Here is a 23,884-nt window from a genome sequence, read left to right as displayed (position 1 = left end):
TATCCTGTAGGTGGCTCTGATGAATAGAAAAACAGGGAACAAAGTGCTCACCAAATATTAAAGTAAGCAGATGCCGGCTGTATAGAGTCCCTCCAGACTGAGTGGATCTAAAATCAAGGAACCATTTTTAATCGTATTTGTGTCTATGGGGGCATGCATAAGTGCACCAACATGCCTACGTCCCTGTCCTATTGTTTCTTTTATATATATATTTTTTATTTTTCTTATATGTATCCATGTGTTCATAACTATGTTTTTACTTATACCTATTATCTTGTAAGCAATTGACAAATAAAAAATAAAATTAAAAAATTAAAAAGTGGGTTAACGGAAAGTACCTGACCTGTGCTTTAGTATTGGTTCTTGCAATGAATTATAAAACAAAATAAGTCTACAGACCATTCTACTGAAGTTATGGCATCCTCAGCCATTATTTCTATGGCTCCCTTCCCCTTTCAGGCTAATATCAGTGACTGATAAGTAATGAATGATGATTTATAATCCTTAAAGCCTAATTCATGCAATAGACTTACCCAAAACCACATATTAGCTTAGCTGCTTGTAGAAATGAGATCATAACTCCACACTACTCAGAGATCATTAAACTCAACTAGTGACTTACCTGCATAACATCAGTATCTATTCATAGGTTATCTACTCCTAGTATCTTTGGGGCATTAAACACAAGCATTTATTTAATCATTTATAAAATGTAGATCCCACGTTTTTACCTCCCCCCACCTTTTAATCAATCTTGGTACATTTCACATCAAGCCAGCCCCATCTTGGCACACATTCCACAATCCTAGCAAGTATGCCCAATGTCTACGGAGATTATGGTAACTGTAGTTCCATTCAATTCAATTGCAATTCAAGACTACAGGTAGTCCTCGACTTATGATCACAATTGAGCCCAAAAGTTATGTTGCTAAATGGAACATTTATTGAGTTTTGCCCCATTTTATTTTTCTTGCTATATTTGTTAAATGAATCACTGCAATTATGTGCCAAGATGAGATGGCTTGCTGTGAAATGTGCTAAGGGGGAAAAAAAGAAAATGTGGAAGTTACATTTTATAAATTTAGTAAAACTGTTAAGTGAATCTGGCTATCCCATTAACTTTGCTAGTCAGAAGGTCACAAAAAGTGATCACATGACCCCATGACATTGCAACCATCATAAATAGGAACCGGTTGTCAAGCATCCAAATGTAAATCACATGACCATGGGGATGCGATAATGGTCCTAAGTGTGAAAAACAGCCATGAGACACTTTTTTCAGTGCTGTTGTAACTTTTAACCATAACTAAATGAACTATTGTAAGTCTAGGACCACCTATAGCTGTGAGGGCGAACCTATGGCACGCATCCCACAGGTAGCACGCAAAGCCATTTGTGCGCGCACACGAGCCCTAGCCAAACTTACCTGCACTGCGCATGTGTGTGCCTCCTAGCTGATTTTTGACTCATTTGAGGCCTTTTTCAGCCTTCCAGGGGCTTGAGGGAAGCCTCTGCAGCCTTTGGAGGCCGAAAAACAGGCCCATTTTGTTGGATCTATTTTTCGGCCTTCAAATACTGCAGAGGCTTTCCTCAAGCCTCTAGGAGGGCGAAAAAGGCCTCAAACGAGCCGAAAATCAGCTGGGAGGTACACACATGCACAGTGCAGGTAAGGGGGCATGGGGGGGCACATCCATTGCCTGCTGGGTACTGGCATGTGCACACATGTGCGAGAACGTGCGCGCAATTTTCGGCACAGGAGTCCCAAATAACAAGTTGTAACATGTGTTACCGCTGGTTGTACAATCCGAGGTTTTGGCAAAAAGTCGTTTATTGTGGACCTCCTGCACCAAAAATATGGTTTACAAACAGGGGTGGGATCCGACAGGGTTAACTACCCGTTCGGTCATTTACGAGGTTCAGTGATTTACGATGTGCTTCCCTGCACTCTGCCGGCGCCCGCTTGTAAATAGTCATCAGCATGCTGCGTGCAGAGACGCAGCCTTTCAAAAAGCCCCTTTTTCCTGCTTTTTTAACTGCAGTTGTGCCTTGCATGGCAGCTGAAGTTGAAAAAATCAGGAAATAAAGGTCAAGTAAGAGCCCGGGTGGGCAGATGGGCAAAAACATCAGCAGACATAGAACCGCTTCTATGTCTGCTGCTCTTCAGAGCTTCCGGTTCTACAGAGATAGACAGAACCGGTAGAAACTCATCCCTGTTTACAAACTGTCTAGGAAAGTATTAGATATTTTACTTGATTACTACACTAACTTCCATTAGAGAAGAAACGCAGGTAAATCTCAGGTACAGGTAGTCCTCAACCTATACCACAACTGGGCCTGGCCCAAAATTTATATTGTTCAATGAAAAATTTGTTAAGTTAATTTGTCCCCTTTTGCAACTTTTCTTGCCAGGCTTGTTAAGGGAATCCCTGCCGTCCTTAAATTAGTAACAGGGTTGTTAAGTGAATCAGGCTTCTCCATTGGCTTTGCTTGTCAGAACGTCACAAAATGACTCCGGAGCACTGCAACCATCATAAATAGGAGTCCATTGTCAAGTATCTGAATGTAAATCAGGTGACCACTGGGATGTTGCAATGGTCATAAGTGTGAAAAATGTTCACAAGTCACTCTTTTCCATACTGTGTAATTTTGAACGGTCACTAAATGAACTGTTGTAAATCGAGGACTACCTGTACTTAGATCCCACCTCACTTTTTTGGGGGGGGGGGCTACGCTTTGAAGAGCGCCCCAAAGAGGGCAGCCTTCTCTAAGCGCCCGTTGGCCTCTTTTTCCCAAAATCGCCCCATCCGAGGAGATGGTACGATTCGGAGAAGCCTCTCCCTCGGGGCCGCGCCTTCTCCAACGCCCCTCACGCTGGCAACCCGGGTTGCTCGATCGCCTCCTTTCCGCTAAAAGGAAAAGGAAAGAGCCCCAAATTGGCCGCGGCTTCTCCCCCGCCCTGAAAGACGCGAGGTAGGAGGTTGCACAATTGCGCAACCCCTCGGCTGAGCCGGGGGAGCCGCTGCCTTCCGACTGAGGCCGCGTGGGAACATCGCGGGCAACTTTTCTCCATTGTTCTCCGGCCTCTCCCGAACGGGAAGATTATTATGGGTGTAAAGCCAGCGAGGCAGCAGGTTTCTAGCAGCTCTTCTGATCCTCGGTGGAAAACCGGATGATTTAGTGGATGCAAGTAAGGCCTATTTACTTTCGTCATCCCTCTGTGTTGGTTTCTTGGGAAGGAGCGGCCCGCAACAAAAGTTTTAATACTCCAGGGATCCTCGCCGTCCTGTAAATACTCGGGCTGCAGTCATAAACGCGTCGGAGCCCCCCGGATTTGCAATTTTCGAGGAAGGTAGGTAAAGGCGATCTGGCTGCTCGAAATGTAGGCAGCAATCCTGTGTGCGTGGACACACTTCATTGCGTCCAGTGGCACATTCCTTTGAGAGGTAAAGGCGATCTGGCTGCTCGAAATGTAGGCAGCAATCCTGTGTGCGTGGACACACTTCATTGCGTCCAGTGGCACATTCCTTTGAGAGAGGGAGAGAGAGAGAATAGAGTTTGAAACAGAAGTTAAAAAATGAACAAGAACGAATGCAAAGTAAAAATGAAAAAGGGAAAAGTCGCAAAAAGATAAATTAGAAGTCACCTTGAATTTCCTTTACAAAAAGTATAGTTTACAAATACAAAATTACCTCTAACTCTATGGTTACAAAAACAAACCCTCTTTTTTTCTTTATTTAGTTTTTGTCTAATCATCTAAACTGCAAGTCCTCAATTCATTTCTTTTCCCTTGTATCTATCTACTTCCAAGGAAGCCGGCTTGTTGCTCTGTCCATCAACAGGCATTTCAGCCTTTCTTGGCATTACTGTCTTCCTTTCTTTTCTTTCTTTTTCTTTGGGGGGGGGGGGAGGGGGACATTGTTGCATATGGGAACAGGGAAGAGTTCACAGGTGAAAGGGAATATCCCTCAATCCAATTGCTAAGTAAAAGCTTTTTCTGGCATATCCTTGCTGTCGTGTACTTGTCACTTTGTGCCATGACCCATCAGTGTGTCCTTATGATGGCCCTTGGCAACAGAATAGTTTCTGCATAGGTCACCTTTGTTTTAATAGGTAATTAATGTATCGGTCCTTAAACACAGAAAAATGGCATAGAAACAACTTCAATTTGATTTTCCAGAAATATGCTATTTGTAAAGCTGCTTATACTGTATATATTTGACAGTATACAAATTGCCTTGTATCTATTTTTCTTTGCCTGATTGAAAAATCTGAATTGTTATGGGTGGCACACTTTTCCTGCCATAGCTTGGGTATATGCTGGTATTTGAATTCAGAAGCATTTTCATGTCAAATATGTTGCTGAATTAAAACCCTTCCATAGCCTAATTATGAACCATTTTTAGTAAGTATGCTGTGAATTTAGCCCAAACCTAGGTGCCTTTTTTTCTGGGAGTTCCTGAGGTTTATTTAGTTCCTGAGGTTTATTGTGCTTTAAAGATAAATTGTCTTAGATTTGCTGGAGGAATTAGTGCTATTATCCTTTGGCTGGTGAGCATCTTAAAATCAAGGTCGACTTCCTTTTGCGTAAATATAACATGCATAAACAATATTGTAAGCGTAGAGCGTGACCCTGGTTTTTTCCCCCATAAAGATAATTTAAACTGAGTTTAGTTTGTAAGTATGTGCAGGAGTCCTATCAATACTTTTTTCAGTAAAGTTCCACTTTTTTTCAATAAAACCTGCTTCTTGGTAAATGGGAATATCCATAGGATTGAAACCTTACTGTGCAGAAATATTTTAGATGTAGCAGAATTTATATCTTCTTCTAAACATAGAGTTGGTTAAGGAGATGATGTTACTAGTTGTCAGTTCTAGAATACAGATGTTATCAGCAAAGTTAAATTACCTTTACATAAATACATAATTTGCATGTCCAGATTAGATTGCTTGGTGCCTGGATTACTCTGAGAACAAAGGAAGGTTGGGCTGTGTATTTGGTATCTTCTGTTTGGCACTTGCAAGAAGTTCTAGGAAATTGTTAAGACTGCATGACTGATGAGTTTGGACCTTTATGTGTTTTATCTCTAGGCTTGCTGCATTAAATTATATTTATTACATTTGTAACCATCCAACTACTGAGTTTCTAGAAGATGCACATTTTGAATTGTCTTCTAATCCATATGTCATTCTTGTTATGCTCTGTCTTTACATTGCAAAGATAATTTGCTATGGATGGCTGTGATCATTTGCTGCTGCTAATAGGATCTCATATATCACTCATAGAGTTCTCAGAGAAGGGTCCAAAAGTCATCTGCAGCTGGCCGGAGGTCTTGAAGATTGATCTCCTGGCATACTCAAAAGCCTACTGTCCATGATTGTTACTCCAGCATCATATGGTTTACCCTAATTGGACAAGATCTGTGTATATGTGCTGGATTCAAAGATCATCCTAAGATGTGGTTTGCTTTAACTATGGTTTGATGAAAAAGTCCAGTTTCTATATACTGTTTCATGATAAACTGGTTCACAAATCATGCTGAGCCCAAATCAACAGTCCACAAAACAGTTCAGCATGAAACCAACAACTGCAGAAACCATAGAGGAACTATATTCATGTATTCAGGAACTATGGTTGCCCTTTTGTAATAACACATCCAAAGTTGCTGAAAATTTGTGGTTAATACATATCCTGGAACACCACATTAAATGGAGCAATATTCCCTTCAGGTGGGTTGGGAGATGTTTCTGCAGAAAGCTGTCATTTACTCAGGTATGCATGAACTTTATGTAAGAGTTGTTGAATAATTTTCTAGAGTAGCCCAATTACAGACTAGATCACTGGATCTGAACAATGTTCTAAGTCAACTCATACATTAACATAATTTAGTGTGATGGCTTCTTCAACAAACCATAGTTAGCAAATAAATGTATTAAATTCCTGATGACCAAGTTCTCATCCTCTGAGGAAAAGTTTATAAAGTGTTAGATAAATTTAGAAGAAATAGACAGTTTGAATATCTTGTTACGCTGAAGATAACACAAAATTTATTTTTCCTAAGTTTGGTAGTAGTAGTGCCCAAGCCAATTTGGTAAGAGAAAGCTTGATCGGTTGAGTTTCTGACAATTTGCTATAGTAACTTGGGGGCTGAGATCGCTGAGTAAATTAATATACCTTGTATTACATAGCATGTGAGAAAGATTAGGTATGGCAATGAAGTAGTAGTTGTTTTTAGTTGCGAAGTCATGTCTGACCCATGGACAGTGTGCCTCCAGGCAGGGGTGGGATTCAAATTTTTTAACAACTAGTTCTGTGGGTGTGGCTCAGTTGGGCATGGCTTGGTGGTCATGTGACTGGCTGGGTGTGGTCAACTCAACATCATTCACATAGAGGCATGCATCTCCTCGCCTGGCCTCTCATTACTGTGGGGATGCTGCAACAGTCATAAGTGTCAAAAATGGTCATAAGTCACTTTTTTCAGGGCCATTGTAACTGTGAATGGTCACTCCACACAAGCAAAGTACCAGCAAAGGGGGAAAAAAAACTTCAGAGAAGTTCCAGAGAAGGAAGTCTAGTCCTGCCAAGAATGTAATAAGGGTTAGCGCAGAGACACTTTCTGTAAGCAACACCAGAATGTTTCCATCCTGCCTTCCTTACAGGATTAGGCCAGTAACTTCTTCTAACCACCTGTTCTCCGAACTGCTTAGAATGTTAACAACCAGTTCTAGCGAATAGGTGCGAACCTGTAGAATCCCACCCCTGCCTCCAGGCCTCCCTCTCCTCTACCATCCCCCGGAGTCCATTTAAGCTCACACTGACTGCTTCAGTGACTTCATCCAGCCACCTCATTCTCTGTCATCCCCTTCTTCTTTTGGCCTCAAACATTCCCAGCATTAGGCTCTTCTCCAGTGAGTCCTTCCTTCTTATCAGGTGACTGAAGTATTTGAGTTTCATCTTCAGGATCTGGCCTTCTAAAGAGCAGTCAGGGTTGATCTCCTCTAGGACTGACTGGTTAGATCATCTTGCAGTCCAAGGGACTCGCAGGAGCCTTCTCCAGCACTGTAGTTCAAAGGCCTCAATTCTTTGGCGCTCAGCCTTCCTTATGGTCCAACTTTCACAACCATACATTGCAACTGGGAAAACCATCGCCTTGACTCTATGCACTTTTTCTTGGCAGGGTGAAGTAGTATTGAATGTAAAGCGCCCCCAATAAAAAAAATAAAAATAAAACTACCCAGAACATAAAGATTAAAAGAAAGGTAAAAATCTATATGTAAGCTTATACTTCTGTCCCATGAAATAAATATGGAATAATCATTGGACATGTAAAGTGCAATCCTCCACATACTTGCTCCGAAGCAAGTACAGTATATTATCAGGATGTAAATGAATAAAGGCTTTCTTGAACTGAGCTAAATTCCTGGTGACATTCATATTGGTTTCTCAGCTGCACTATGGAAAATGTTCCATTCGTTGCAAATTAGATGTCCTTCATCACATGAACTTAAAGCTATTTCCCATTCTTTCCCCAAATAGCTGACATTTTATTCTACTGAGTGGAAAGAACCCTGGGTTCTGTGTAGAAGGTGGAAAAATAAAGGGAAACCAGTGAAATTGGCTTTTAAGACCACAAGACTAACTTCCTTTCGCTTGCAGGAATCCAGATGTAATGTTTTCAAAAAGTTTTTTTAAATATATATTTATATATATCCTCCTCTCTCTCTCTCTCTCTCTGCCTGTTTTCAAGCATCATAATTATTGCTTAAACAATTCAGTATTGACCCTTTTGAAGATTATTGGATACTTCTCAAAGTGGGATAAACCACAAAGAAGTCACCTTTTTATTCTTGCAGATTTTCAAATTGCAGCCTCATTTAATCTCTTTGTGGATGTATACTCTGTTAAATACAAGAACAGAACAAGATAAAGGATTTGTGTCTATAATTAAGCTTATTGTACAAGCTCACGCCTGTTATGAAACAGCTAGTGCTTGGTTTTTTAGCGTTCATCCTGTTTTTGTCTACAACACTGTGCCTTCTGTAACTCCTTCCCCTTTCTAATTCTCCCTACATTTGGAACTGTTTTTTTTCCTCCGTGTTGTTTAGTTCTTTTCCATTTTTATAAAAGTTGAGTTAGTTTATGCTTATACTCCCTTAGACTCTTAGACTCAGTAATTGAGCAAAGGCTCACAGATACAGGCAACCTAAAATTCCACATCTTAACACAAATATGTCTAGTAGAATATCCTAGCAAACAAAGCATAAATGAAATATTAATATATACACGTGCTGTTTCTATACAGTCTAATTTTATCAGCACTTCTACAGGATTTGTAGATTAATTGCAGGGAAAAACAAGTTTCTTCTTCAATTTGGATGTCATTTTGTAGCAACCTAATTAAAAATCCTGATTGCTTTTTACAGCCCCGTTCCCTGAATATGAAGTTGGTAGTGAGGAACAGCTTCTTGCCTGTGTTTGGTGATATTAAAATTTCTGCTTTGTGTTTTTGTGATAGTACCGAAGTGCTGGTAAAATTAAACTTGTGTTTGCTTCTGCCCAATTTCTTCCCTTATTTCCAACTATTGTATTCTGTGATTTCTGAAGTTTCAGCATATTGATTTTCAAAATGGGATCCTTCTGAGGCTGAGTTCACTTGAATCCATTTTTTTTATCTTGGTATGTGGGTTCTTGTTGCCTAATGTAGCACAAAAATATTGAATATAATCTTTTTCCTCACTTCAGATCATATTTATGTTTAAGTTTTCAGCATTAACATGATTACAATATGAACCTTGAGAACTGAGGTTTGGAAACACAGACATGCTTGTTTATATTCATGGGATTTGGGAATTGGATTAATAACACATTTGGCATCTAGAGCATGCAATATACTACAAATGCTGCACTTGGTATGTAGAGTTCAAGCTCCCTTTCCATTCCATGTTAAGTGAGAAATTTTCAATGAGATAGATAGGCCTGTAGCGTAGGATTTCATTCAGCATTAGTCTTCAATCATACAATGGAAGATCTTGTTGACTTAGACCCAGCAGAGGTACAGTACCTACCTATTATGGAGCTAGCATTATTTGTGAGTCATCATGTCAGTGGCCCTTGAAAGAAATGCTCTTTAAATTACTTTTGTAAGCTACCTAGAGTCACTGAGAGTATAAATGTTCTTAAATACATAAACGGTGGACAGTTGTTCCTGAGTCCTGTTCCACTTCTTATGTGGTACAGTGGTTAGAATGCAGTATTGCAGGCTACTTCTGCTGATTGTCTGCAGTTTGGCAATTTGATTCTTACTGGCTCAGGGTTGATAAAATGAGGACTCAGATTGTTGGGGACAGTATGCTGATTCTGTTAACCGCTTACAGAGGACTGTAAAGTACTGTGAAGCGGTATAGAAGTCTAAGTGCTTTTGCTACGTACCCACTCCAGGTCAGGAACACATGAAGCTGTCTTATACAACATTAGACAATTTACCTCAGGTTCCCCTTGACTCCCACCTCCCACCCATCTCATATTAATGTTCTCTATCAGTGGTCAGGTAGGGTATTGGTGACAGGAGCTGTAGAGTCCGTGGTGGTCTCTGAGTTTGGTTGTTTCCTTTCAGACATTTCATTACCCAGATAGGTAACATCCCCAGCACTAGTCAGTGTGGATTTCCTGAGAAAAGAAAAAGAGAGGTCTAAACCTAGGAATTGAACTGAAAAGTAATGCTCTTAAACTTAACAAAAATAATATCCAAGCAACACACACAATATGGTAAAGCTATTCACGAAACAATATGAAGTTTAGACAGTTTGTTTCCTTTAAGCCATTGTATTGTATCGTTACAGTTCTTTTGATGTTTACATTTTAGAAAGGAGAAAAATGTTTAAAATATACAGGGTAGTTATTTTCAGGTGGCTTAAGCAATAACACATCAGTCACTTGAATTTGCTTCTACTTGCCATTATTTGTGCAGGCAGTCCTCAACTTATGATCACAATTGAGCTCAAAAGTTTCTGTTGCTGAGTGAAAAAAGTTGTGAAGTGAGCTTTGCCCCATTTTACGACCTTTCTTTCCACAGTTGTTAAGTGAATCACTGTAATTGTTAACTTAATGACATGATTGTTAAGTGAAGCTGGCTTCCCCATTGACTTTGGTTTGCCAGAATTTCGCAAAAGGCAACCACATGACCCCGGGACACTGCAACCGTCATAAATATGAGCCAGTTGCCAAGGGTCTGATTTTTGATCATGTGACCATGATGATATTGCAATGGTTGTAGGTGTGAAAATGATCATGTCACTTTTTTCAGTACCATTGTAACTTTGAATGGTCACTAAATGAATTGTAAGTCGAGAACTACTTGTATACATGGACGCATAACAATACTTTTCCCACTATTGTTTCCCTGTGGGATGCCAATGATTGAAGAATAGTTTTGACAACCTTCTCTGCCTGATATTCTTCAGGTATATTGATATTGTAACACCAAGAACTCCCAACTAGCACGACTATCTGTTACAGTCTCAAAACAACTGGAAAATATCAAATAGGTGCAGGCTAAGCTAGAAATATGGGAAATCTGTCAGGGAGGGAAGAGGATACACCAGTTGTTAATGTTATGGCAATACAACTGCATGAGCTGTTCTTTTCTTATGTAGGTTGCCTCTTTGGTGTTAGCATGAGTCATTACTCTAGACTTGCCTTCTTCCAGTCAGGAGGCATACCCAGATCAGTGATTCATCTCAACATGTTTGGAGGTAAGAACATGGGAAGCTGAATTGGAGTTGTTCAGACAAACTGTCTTTTTTAATCCATAATTTGTTTTCTCTGACAGACAGAAGCTTTTTGCATTAACTGTCAACTGTTTGGAGAAAAAGTGAAGAGTAGGTGTGTCTCCCCAAATGTCACCATTGTTGAGGGTCTTGGATTGTTTGCTTGAGGCTCCTAAAGCAATAATTCATTTTGCTCTAAGTAGATAGATGCATACATTCTTCTTGCCTGTATTCCTCGCATACAGAGCCTGTCAGCGCATCAGGTACTGGATTCTTTTTGTTTGGTTTATATTTTGGACAGGGAAGAGAACTTCTATGAAATTTTGTGTAATATTACAGATTTTTGTCTGTGTTTATGTTTTTCCACATAATTTCTTTTAGAAAAGAGAGAAGTAGGGATTACATAAAGACAAGGTTTGCTTAACTGCGGTTTGTTGAATAAACTGTGACTGTGACTGACTGTAATCGCACATTATGTTACACGATGAATTTTGGTTAACAGCACAAAATGGCTGGGTTCACCCAAACCACAACTTGATCCCTAAATATCAAATATTCCCATCAGCCAGGAAAGGTCTGGATCCCTAGTGGAAGCTTCTTCTACTGCTCCAGATTTCTCTTATTTATAAACACATTTCTGTCAGCTTTTAAAACTCATTCAAAAAAATGTACTATTATGATAAGTTCTACTGCTTCTAAAGTTGGACAAGAAAGATACAATCATATTAGCATCCTGGGATAGAGTTGAACAGAGGTGAAGAGAAGCTGGTCTGCAAAGCAAGAAGATCCAAGTTTAAATCCTATCTCAATCCACATGGAAGCTTTGATAGCTTGTGTCTCTAAGGTTGGAGGATCAATAAAGGGGGCAGGTTCAAGATATCTTCTAGTAGTCCCCAAACATCTGCTTAACTAGTTGCGAGTTGGGGAAAATTCTACATGGAACCAAAGATAGAATAAACTCCCCTCTTCCTTCTATTTCAGCAGCACAAACCCAATAAGACTCTGGATGTGGTGGCACCTCCATTTTTCTGCTGCTGACCAAATCACTCAAGTCCAAGTGAACTCAGTGGTATTTCAATAGCAAAATTGTGACCAAGGCTTCAGCCTTTGGGTGGAATTGGGTTCCTTGAAGTCTACATTTCCTGGAAGAAAAGTTAGAATGCTTATGCCCTAAATAAAATATGAAATTTTTGACTTTGTATAATTTTTTCAATTTATAAAGATTTTAATCAGATTTAAGGAATTTGGGGAAAAAAAAATATAATTTCTGTTCTGTTGTTCAGAGCTGAACAGTTTTTCGTAAAGAGGTTGATCCAAAGGTTAGAGCAGCTAAACTTAGACTGACTCTAGCTTAAAATCCCTAATTAGGGAGTTGAATGATAAATAGTTGCATGACCTCATGCAGCCATGATAGTTATGTAACTTTGGCACAGAACTTTGCAACCAATCATATCTAATGCCTATTATAGACAGGTTTGTCAGCAATCTTTTTCTCACTGCTAGAAGGATAACACTGGTTCTCTTTAAAATGGTTGTTGAACCCAAGTGAGTATCAGTGATGAATGAGTGATGAATGTACATGGAGACTCCTCAAGAGTTTGGTGAGATTTTCCAGAATAATTAGCAAGCTACTTTTAAATGGGAGTTTCTGTCACTTACCATTCTCTCAACTGATTTAATTTTATTGCTCATTTATATACAGGTAGCTAATTACTGATATTATTTGCCTTTCCACTAAATGTTGATTTACAAAACTGTTAAAATATATTCTTTTTTTAAAAAGGAAGAAATTAAAATAAGATGAGTTTATATTTTAGATTCTGAAATTAGTTTTATTTGTTTTTGAGGGATAATGAGTGGTTTAAGATAGTTTACTCATGCTACGTATCATTCCAGAATCTCTGTTGGAAAGTTTGAAGCTTTGTTTTAAGAACTTCAGCTTTTCTGAATTGGCTTCTTCATTATAGTGATTGTATTTTTGAAATCAGCTTTGATGGCCTGAGGTATAGGAAGAACAGTAGTTTTATGAAGTCAGTCCTCAGATGAAAGAAATTAGTGTCTTCTGTTCACTGGTTTTTATGACTGAGATCCACAAAGCTCCATTTTAGCTCCAATCTTGCTTAACTTCCTTTGGAAATGATTGCCTAGATTTGATCTTCAATGATGTAAGGATGGTGGTAATAAAAGGTGAGAGAGGCATGCTTAGGTACCGTAGAATGAGACATTTCAATTATCCTGGCGTCTGGTGAAAATGTAACTCTTGACAAGACTTACAGATCCAGCAAATTCTTGTCCTCTCTCGTTAGAAAAGGCAAGAAATTTTTTTTACTATCTTCTTTTAGTAAATTTGGTAATGGTTAATGGTGAGAAGACAGAACTTCTTTACTCTTACTGTGTATCTGTCTTTTCTCAATAGGGAAATGGTGCCTAGTTCCTTGAGGAAAGGAAGGATATTGAGCTTAAGCTAAACAAGAAGAGGGTAAGAGAGATTTTTGCTAATTTAAGCTAACTTGGGTCTCTGGGCCAGAGAGATTTCAAACCAGGATACTGAATGAACTAGCAGACATGATTATAGAATTGCTGTCAGGAATTGTTGAGAATTTGTTAGACTGATAAGGTCCCAGAAGGTTGGGAAAGAGCAAATGTTGTCCCTATCTTCAAGAAAGGAAAATATAGAACCACAGTTTGATATCTATACTGGGCAAGATCCTCAAACAGATTATTAAAATGCATTTGTGAGCTCTTGTGTAGGCATGCTGCAATTAACAGAAGACAGTCTGGGTTTCTCATAAACAAATCTTGCCAGACTAACTTCACCTCTTTAAGTACAGTAATTTAGTAGAGCATGAAATCCATGGACACAATGCACCTCAGTAAAGCCTTTGACAGTCTATCACAAAATTCTTTGTTAATAAAATGAGAAAATAAGGGCTAGAGGGAAGATTCAGAAAGATCCAAACAGGATGGAACAGTGTGCTGAAATGAAAAGACCTTGTTGACCACACATTAAACATGAGCCAATGGTGTAAAGCAACTGTCAGGAGGACAAATACTATTGCAGAATATATGAATAGAACCATAATGTCCAGATCAGAGAAGAAATTGTTCAATTCAATTGCTCAGTTTCATTCAGCCCTTATCATATCCTATTTGAAATATTTTGCCCAATTCTGGGCACCACAATTTAAAAAGAACCATGATAAATTAGAACAAGTTCAGAAAAGGACAGTCAGAAGAAATAGTGAAAGAATCTGATGATGTTTAACTTATAGAAAGGCCTAAGGGGCGATATGATAGTAGTCTTCAAATACCTGAAGGATTACCACACAGATGAGGTAGTGGATTTATTCTCTATTGCCCTAGAGAGCTGAACCAGAGACCACAAGAAAGGAGTGTCAGGCTAGATATCGGGAGGAACTTTCTGCCTCTACACGCTGTTAACCAGTTGGACACTGACACATGAAGTGGTGAGTTCTCCTTCATTGGAGGTTTTCAAACAATCTATTATAGTTTTATATTGTTTAAGTCTTATCTTAAATATATTGCAAGCCACCTAGAGTCCAGTTAGAATGAGATGGTGTATTCATTGCAAATAAATTAATAAAGATGCTGTAGTGCACAGGTGGAGAACGATAGTCCTTTTATGACTTGTGGACTTCAACTCCCAGAATTCCTGAGCCAGCCAAGTCCATAAAAAGGGCCATCCCCACCCCTGCTCTAGTGGATCTTACACAGAGGTTCCGTCCTACTCTCTGTGATTCCACAGTACTCATATTACTCTGTTTCTCTCATATCTGAGTCTAGACATTTGGTGGACATCCTATGTTAGTTTACTAGGCTCCATGGGGAGATAAAAAAACCAAACTTAGATTTAATTCAATTTACTACAGCTTCTTTTGGGATTTATAGCCAATCTGGAAATGAATTTTCAGTTTGTTGTGGCTTCAGTTTGCACTTCTCTCTAAATAAAAGGTTTACAGAGTGGAAATGTGCCAGTGTCTAGCTTTGCACTTGCATAACCATTACATTACATTAATTTCCCATTACTTTTGCATAAATTCAGTTACTGTGTTGACTATTTTCCTGGTAAAACAGAGGTTGCCTTGGTAACTGCTTAAACGACTTAAATACATTCTCTGTAAAGATGCTTTGGGAAAAAAAACTGATATTCTGGGTGGGAGCTTCTTTTGAACTTCAATTGATGCAAAATGAAGATTTGTATTTTCACAGCACTAAATCTTTTTGGATGACCTTTTGAATTTAGACAATTTTCTCATAGCGATTTTGTGCCAATGGCAGGAAACTTTTCTGCCCCAGGAGTTGTTTCCATTCTCAATTTTTAATAGAAATTCTGTTCAAGGCAGGAGGGTTTGCTCTATCTTTTTGCTCTCACTAAAAACACCTTCCTTTTTAATCATCTTCAGTGCTGTGAAACAGCTCTGTGCAATTAACGAAGTAGACAAACTCTCCCTATCACAGATTTTAGCACGGGTTGCTGACTACCAACACCCACTAATGCCTTGAGCTGACCGTGGAATTAATCTGTGATTTAAGACGTAGTGCTGTGGTGCTGAATAATCGTATAACTGTACTGCACGGTCTGCTTATCATGATTTATAACATACAAATCAAAGACAAAATATTTTGGTAGCCTCTATGTTTTTTCCCCAAGACATCTATTGCATATTTATTCTTTCTCAGAATTTGTCAAGGGATCTGAATTCCTAAACTTCCACATATAGTCTTTCCAACTTTTTCCATGCCTTGGAGTGGAAAGTGGAGCATGCTAAACAGAAAAGTTAAAGTATCTGTTCAGTAAATTTGGATAGTCATCTTTTGAAAACGCTCTTTCCTGTTACTCCCTTATACTGATTTTGACCTTAATAAGCTCACAGTGGTTATCAAATCAGTATGTCAAGGTTTGAGGAAGGGCACAGGTCAGCAAACAGACACCAAACTACTGTGTGAACACAAAAATAAAAGCAAACTGTACTGTTATAGATGAACATGCAGGTCCTTTTAATATAGAGATACCTTATCCACTTTCAGCAATTCATACATGGCAAATGCTTGATAAGTAACTGTTGTTAAATGAATTAGTCACAGTGGATGGAGCTTCATCCTTTCTGGATATGTCCTCCTGTGCTGAAGCCAGTGTGAACTGGGGGTGTGGTATTTGGATTCAAATGTTTGTTCAGTAACAAAGCTTATAGATGATCTAGGTTTCAGGGCTCCAACAAATCCACCCTCATTCAAATCCAAAGCTGCATCTCAGAGAAAATCAAATTGATTTATTAGAGGTTGCCATGTTGGCACGTGGCTGGGTGCGGTCGATACTAGATTACATCATACATTTCCCCCTTGACCCTGGATGTGACTTCTCCAATGGGACATATCCATCCCCAAGAGTCATCCATCATGCTCTCCAATAACCTTCTTATGCTCCGAAAACTTTGGGCTACCGGGGTGATTATCTAGGCATTTCAAGAATGCCTTGTTTTTCCCCACTCCCTTTTTTGGGCAGCTAAAAAGACCAAAGGAGTATCTTTTTAGTTGACACTAGGACCAATTACAGGTAGTCTGTGACTTACAATTGAGTTTTCTGTTGCTAAGCAAAACAGTTGTTAGATGAGTCTTGTCCCATTTTACAATCTTTCTCACCACAGTTGTTAAGTGAGTTACTGTAGTTGTTAAATGAATCTACCTTCCCCGTTGACCTGGATTGTCGGAAGTTTGCAAAAGGTGATCACATGACCCCAGGACACTGCAACCATCATAAATACATGCCAATTGCCAAGCAACCAAATATTGATCACTTGACCATGGAGATGTTGCAATAATTATACATGTGGAAAAACAGTCACAAGTTACCTTTTCACTGCCATTGTAACTTCAAATGATCACTAAACGAATATTAAGTCAAGAGCTATCTGTACTGCTAAACATATGTGAGACATTTAATATGCTTTATGAATACAACAGTCATCTATGGAACAAATGACTTGGCATCTCAAACTACCTTGAACACTTGCCCTTCTGCTATGCATGTTACCCTCAGGGATATAGATGTATTTGTTGTACATACTACCTCACTCATTCTCCCGGAATAAGTGACAATATGCAAAAAAAGCGTAGAAAGTGAGCAAAATAAATTAAAGGAACGAGATAACAGAAAAGGAATTCTGTTTACATTTAGTTTACACTAAAATCTTTCCATATTTTACTGTCTTTATTTCCCCCTTGCCATATTTTGTTCTTTTAAATGGTCACATTTTTGTGGATCTCTTCAAGATTTGTCTGTCTGTTTATCTATCTACCTTCCTACCTATCTCCATCCATTGATCCATCCATTATTTTCTTCCCCTTTCTCTCAACTCATTCACGCTTCTTTCATATATATATTCAATCCTAAACACTTAAAGTCTTGTCAGGAAAGCTTTGGAATAAGATCTTTGGTATTTATAGCATAATGTTTACATGACTTTATCTGCCAATAAAAATTTGAAATGGCTATTATATAAGAAGCAAGATGTACTGTAATTTATAATAGCTTTTCAAGACAGGAAGTACAGACACATTCTTTAGCGGGCAGAAGCAAGAGAGAATGAAGCTCAAGAATTCTCTGACCTTATGGCACCATGCTTTAAAGTCTCCCAGAATAGCAGTGACTTAATAGCACCCAGATTTGATACGTAGAGAGTAAGATGAAGGTGCTAAGACAAAAATATCCTTTCTGTCAAAGGTTTTTCTTGGTGCCTAATGTAGGCTCAGGGTTAAAATTTTGCAAGTATGGCAACAGTAGCTTTCAGGAAAGAATGTGTTGCAGTAGAAATGCCTAATTGAAGATAGATATATTTATTAATTTATAATTATTTAGAAAATGTATGTATGTATCTTCAGCTTAAACAAATAACTGCAGTTGATTAATAAATACGGCAGTATACAAGGAAAGACCACATTATAGAAAGGACAATTAAAAATAATAATACAGGTTGTCCTTGACTTACAACCATTTGTTTGTGTTACAACAGCATTGAAAAAAGTGACTTATGACCAATTCTTGCATTTATGATTGTTATAACCCCCAGTCATATGATCAGAATTTGGGAACTTGGCAACCAGTATTTATTTACAATGGATGCAGAGTCCTAGATCACATGATCTCTATTTGCCACCTTCCCAGCAGGCTTCCAAGAAAAATCATGAGGAAGCCAGATTCACTTAACAACCATGTTACTAACTTAACAACTGCAGTGATTCACTTGAACAACTGTAGCAACAAAGTTCATAAAAAAAATTCACTGAACTGTCACACTTCCTGAACAGAAATATTGGGCTCAATTGTGGCCTTTAAGTCGAGGACTACCTATATTGAGAAGAGGAGGTAACCTGGCCGTGTGCCATGTGGGTAATAAACAAGCACGTAGAATTGTACCTGAAAGGCTTCTGGAAGACAGGGCAGCTGGATGGTGGTGCTGCATGGGTAAACCTTGCCCAATGGGACGTATGCCACTGCATTCTGGACCAGCTGAAGAAGCTTCTGAATGTTTTTTTTAGGGCATTCCCACGTAGAGTCCATTGCTGAAGGCCAAATGGGAAGTGACTAAGGCATCATATATTGTTAAATGATTTTAATGATAGGTTAATTTATTTTAATTGTATTAGGTTTTATGTCATGTTCTGTAGTCTGCATTTTGTTTTATCGTTGTAAAATGCTTGGTGGGTTTGGAAAAACAGAAAAGTGGGGTATCTGTTTAATAATAAATAAATACATTGAGGTGGCAGTTTATGGTATTCCAGATATTCCTGGACTGCCATTTCCATACTTCTTAACCTAGTTGCCATGCTGACTGAACTTTAGAAGAGTCAAAGATAAATAGTACCCTGAGGGCAACTCATTAGCTGTCTCTGCTGATTACATACAGACACGTAGGACCTGCCACCCAAACCAATGTGAACTGTTGCTATCTGGTCAGAGAACGTTGTGTGACACTGAGCGTAGCCAGTCCTTGTGCTTGCTTGCCTTTTTTTTTAATGAATAGTGCCAATTGAACTCTTTTAAAACATTCATTGGATCTTACTATTCCACTAAAAAGTTAAAATAATACATTTCAAAAATTGAAGAAAGAGCTGGGACCTCGCAACAAAACAACGCATCAATCACTATTGTCTGTGGAGATAGAATAGAATACTTTATTGGCCCAAGTGTGATTGGACACACAAGGAATTTGTCTTGGTGTAAATACTCTCAGTATACATAAAAGAAATGATACATTCATCAGGAGTCAAGAATCATAAGGTACGACACTTAATGATAGTCATAGGGTACAATAAGCAATCAAGATTCTCAGTTATCCAGCTCATGGTTTGTCCTTAAGGTGCTTTTCAAAAGGTAACTGGACTTTGGTTTTTCTTTGAAGACATTTCACTTCTCATCCAGGAAGCTTCTTCAGTTTTGGCTGAATGGTGGAGGATGGAAGGATTTGTATTCCTTGCAGCCACCTGGAAAACTTGGAGGTGTATCTGCATCCTCAGGGTCACCTGAATAGTGCAAATGAGTGTGGAATCTTCTTGGAACTGCAGAAAGGACAGTGTTGTAAACAGGAGATTGGGGTGTCATATCCCTCCCCCTCTATTGAGAGAGGGTTGTTAGTGCTACCTATGTGTATTGAGATAATTGAAAAAACAAAGGGTACCCTCACAAGCCTGCATGTGATTTGTGGTATTCCTTATCAGTCCCTTCTCCTATGAGGTCTCCCAATATAGTCTCTCCTTGGCAGGCAAGCCACTTTGGTTCCAGTTGAGGTACATTTCCAAGATGAAAGAAACTCATGGAGGACAAGGAAACTCACTTTTGATTTCTTCACAGTTTAAGGATGGACCTGTTTTCTACTGCTGGGAAACACTGTCTTACTGCCCCCAGTGGTTAAGTCATTGTTGCATTTTTTTTTCTCTTCTGCTATTTTAATACTGTACTCTGAGCAGATATATATGGTGCTTCGACTGTGTTGCAGTTAACCATGATGGCCATCTGTTTTTGAAGGGGTTGGCTTGAAACTGTTTCAAAATGGTGGCAGAATGGATGAGACCAAAGGCAGGATTTTTTTTTTCTTCTACAGGTAGTCCTTGACTTACGGCCACAATTAAACCCCAAATTTCTCTTGCTAAGTGAAACATTTGTTAAATAAACGTTGCCCTATTTTACAACCTTTCTTGCCACAGTTAAGTGAATCATTTCAGCTGTTAAGTAACTAATATCATTGTTAAGTGAAACTAGCTTCCCTGTTGACTGCTTGTCAGAAGATTGCAAAAGGTGATCACCAGACCCAAGGACACTGCAATGGTCATAAATGAGAGTCGGTTGCCAAGCATTTGAATTTTGATCATGTGACCATGGGGATCCTGCAGTGATCATAAGTGTGAAAAATGGGTCATAGGTCACTTTTTACAGTGCCATTGTAACTAACTGTGAACTGTTTTCAGTCGAGGACCGTAAGTTTGATGGCTCTGGCTCTGGCCAGAGTCAAGGACTGCCTGTATTCAGTTGTGTCCAATTCTCAGAGATTTTCTAGAGAAGTGCAGTTTTCTTGGGGAGATTTTTCAGAAGTGATTTACTATTGCCTCCGTCCTAAGACTGAGAAAGTTTGGCCCAATCACTTAGCTGGCTTAGTGCCTGAGGTGAAACTAGAACTCACGATCTCCCAGATTTTAATCTGATGCCTTAACTACTACACCAAATTCAAATATAGGAACATCTACTCTTAAACTTAACATTAAAAAAGGTGAGAATTTTAGAAATAAAAGTGCAATCAGTCTGTATGCAAATTAAAGAGCATGTCCCTTATCTCTTTTCTGTTTTCCCAATACACAATTGGCATGTTAAGTTGATTCATCAGGTTTAATCACTACTGTTGGTCTTTTGGGGATTCCCCACAATCACCCTTTTACTTTTTCTGACAAATTTTTATACTTTTGCAAGTAATGTGTGATCTTTCTACTCCACCCCTTTTTGCTGTTTTGCATTGTTTCAGTACAGCTTCCTGTGAAATCTTACCTCAAGTGATTTTGGGTCAGTCACTTTGCTTCCAGGGTTATGGCTGTGGAGAAAATTAAAAGGAGGAAGAGTACTTATACTACCTTGAGCTTATGATGGAAAGATAGGATATTATTCTGAAAAAAATCATTAAAATGAAATAATCTGTGAATTGATATAGTGACTAGAATATTGATAATAAATCATGGTTTGCTTAGTTGGAATCCATGTACCATTTATTTTCCCTAAATTCAATACACATGCCCATATTGGTCATTTGTCTAACCCTGTTGTTCTTTCTAAGAAAGTTTGATGGCTTTTAAAATGTCAGCATTGCTTTAATGTTTGCGTACAGCAGTAATTGTTTGCCAATTTGTTTTTAGATACCAAACTGCCAGAATAACACATGGCATAGATTTTTCCAAAATAACTATGTGTTGACCTATAATAACATTACACTTTATTTTATAATTAACTGCTGGCACAGAGGAGTACATTGAAGCTCACTACACAACTGTTTCATAATGACGCATTGGAAAGGCATGAAATGTTGGTGGCTAATATAGTGTTTGAACCTTGGCAGAAAACGGGCATACCAACAGATAATCCCTGGATAAAACTTCTGATCAATGGTTTTACTAGCAAAGAATAACTTTGGTCTTTATTCTTTTTAGTTTTACAACTCTGTATCCACCTTTCACTTTCAGTGTGCTTTAATGACATCTTGTCCTCAGCTGAACTTCCTGTATTTTAGAGCAACTCACCTATGGGTATTTGGCATTTCCTCTCCAAGACTGAGCAGCTATGGGGTCCCTTCTGGGAATGATAATAAATCTTAATCCTTTGATTTTTAGCATCAACTGGAAACAGCTTCTGATCTAATAATTCCTTCAATGAGCCATTAACATGGCAGGGTATTCACAATGGTTTATACAAAATTAATAATTATAATGAGTTTTACAATAGGAGCTTCTTTCCCTGTCTTTTGAAATGTCTGCAGCTACCCTTCAGGAAAATGGGAAGCTGTCTTATATCAACGGGATTTAGTAAGCCATAATGTGGCTTGTAATAGCTAAGCATGTTGCATGATAGTTAAGCATGTTGCATGATCTCATTTATTGTGGTTTGGTTAATGGCTTAGTAGTTATGAAACAAGTTATTGTCTTGTTCAACAAATTACAATTAAAACAAACTATATCTTTGTATGCTGTATAGGTTAATGACATATGTAATTCAGTATAACTAACATGAATTTTGCAGGGATGCTGGCTAAAGTTGCTCTTATTCTCCCCACTCTTTCTTGCAAATAATATTTTTGAGTCTGATTATAGTAGTAGATTTGTATAAACTTAGACAGAAAGTGTACATCCACATATATTTTTGTTTGCATTTATTTTTATTTATATGAACATTCAATCCTTGCTCTGCAATAAGGATGAAAGACTGAAAGCTTCCATTAGCTTGATATTTGTAATGTAAAATAAAAGTAATAAAATATAATCACAATCACATTGATGTAAATAAAGAGGCGGCCATGCTTCTTTTACAAAAGATTTGTGAATTACCTTGTTCTACTGCCTATAAAAAGAGACACTTTTTATCATTTGAAAGATCATCTATGATCTACTATTTAATGGATTTCACATTGAACCAAATTTCAATCTAAACTGATAGAAACATGCCATAGGTACAGTAAGATCTTTTTAAAAGCCCAAACTTGTAGGAGAGTACAAGGCAATATCCTTAAAGGTAAGATGAAATGTAAAAAGGCATTTGACTGAATCATATCAGAGAGCCAATTTAGTGTAGTGTTTTGGCATTGGATTAGAAATAGAGGCTCAGGTTCTAGTTTAACCTGTTTCAGGCACTAATTGGGTGACTTTTGGCCAATCATACTGTACTTTGTCCAGCCTACCTCATAAGATTGCAGTTGTGGAATAAAATGGACACAGCCTTTCCCTACCTTGACTTAAATATAAAAATAATAGAGGTGGGATAAAAAGTCTTTTTTTAAATGCATCAGTAACATTTACTAAGGGGCCTTTGCTTAAAAACAAAAATCTCCTATTTGTTTCACCGTTATATCAAAGTGTTAATTATGTATACACCCAACTTCCATCTATTTCACTGTTTACAGAAAAAGGCTTTTTGAAAGAAGGCTAAAAAACTTGATTGTATGCTCAATTCTAAGGATTGCATGATTTCATTAGTGTACATCTTGAGGCCAATCGTTTGTGTGTTATATTGCGCATAGATTTTTAGTCCCTGATGGACTCTATATGCACATTATTTTATTTTTTCTCAGTCTGGTAAATTTAGGGTCTGCAATACTATGATTTTCAAATTCCGGACCAAGATTGGATTACACAGTTAAAATACATTTGAAGGACATCCGGTTGGGAAAGTGCAATAACTCCTGTAGTAACAGGATAATTTTCATGAACATGCACACTAAGAGGTAACTAGAGGCTGTTTGTTCAGTATGTTACGTACAGTATTAAAAAAGCCTTAAATGTGCATTTATTTTTTAAACATAAAACATGGGATGTTTTATGGTACTTTAGACCCCATAGTCGAACGGGAGAAAGACATAGATTATTTTACGTAATATTGAGTGGCGTTTTTCGTGCTTACACTAAAAAAAACAAACCCCACTGCGTCCAAGCAAGTAACTAACTACCCAGCGGTATCAATGAATAAGCCTTGCTGAGGTCAGTGACGCCGCCTCCGAGTACATGAGGCAAAAGCGTTGATTTGCAAGGATATGACGCTTACCTGATTCTCTCCTCCAATAAATGAATAAGTAATATCCCCGTCTCCTGCCTATATCCCTTATTCTACCTTTTAGCTTTACTTGGCTCTCCTTATCCCTGAGATAAGGAAAGCTTTCTCCCGAAAACGAGCCCAGCCCTCCGCACCACGCGGCTGCAGCAGCCACGGTGGGGCTGCAATCCGGGATTTGCAAAAGGAAGGAATTCCGAGCGGAGAAGAGAGGTCCGGTCCTCCCAGACGCGCGCCGTCTCCACTCGTGCACGGGACATTCCCTTCCTCTTCCTTCCGGGTGGCGTCCCGTTCCACTTGTTGCTC

At 38.5% G+C, this 23,884-nt stretch overlaps 1 protein-coding gene and 1 long non-coding RNA gene across 8 annotated transcripts in view; one reads left to right on the top strand and one right to left on the bottom strand.

Moving 5' to 3' along the window:
- The first annotated feature begins 2,910 nt into the window (after window positions 1–2,910).
- The window catches only part of MAP3K4 (mitogen-activated protein kinase kinase kinase 4), a 99,734-nt gene continuing 78,760 nt past the window's right edge, over window positions 2,911–23,884 (top strand). For 2 of the 7 annotated variants that reach the window (XM_087938664.1, XM_087938722.1), the window contains exon 1: window positions 2,989–3,187. Coding sequence is in view for 1 of the 7 variants with exons in the window: in XM_087938639.1 (XP_087794765.1) it covers window positions 14,224–14,231 (8 nt within the window). In the remaining 6 variants the exon portion in view is untranslated. Of the gene's footprint in view, window positions 3,350–14,126; window positions 14,232–23,884 lie in introns of those variants that run through there. The other 5 variants (XM_087938692.1, XM_087938713.1, XM_087938703.1 and 2 more) reach the window with 5 other exon arrangements.
- LOC148127687 (uncharacterized) lies at window positions 9,482–23,820 on the bottom strand. The gene is made up of 3 exons (XR_015744620.1): window positions 23,573–23,820; window positions 20,819–20,861; window positions 9,482–9,664 (listed from the first exon to the last, which is right to left on the bottom strand). It is a non-coding gene; the product is annotated as an uncharacterized LOC148127687 (long non-coding RNA).

Source organism: Pseudonaja textilis, chromosome 1, assembly GCF_049901715.1.
Source record: "Pseudonaja textilis isolate UNSWEBS1 chromosome 1, rPseTex1.2, whole genome shotgun sequence".
Taxonomy (NCBI): Eukaryota; Metazoa; Chordata; class Lepidosauria; order Squamata; family Elapidae; genus Pseudonaja; species Pseudonaja textilis.
Note: the sequence above shows the minus strand (reverse complement) of the source record. Positions and strands in the feature narration are given on the sequence as shown.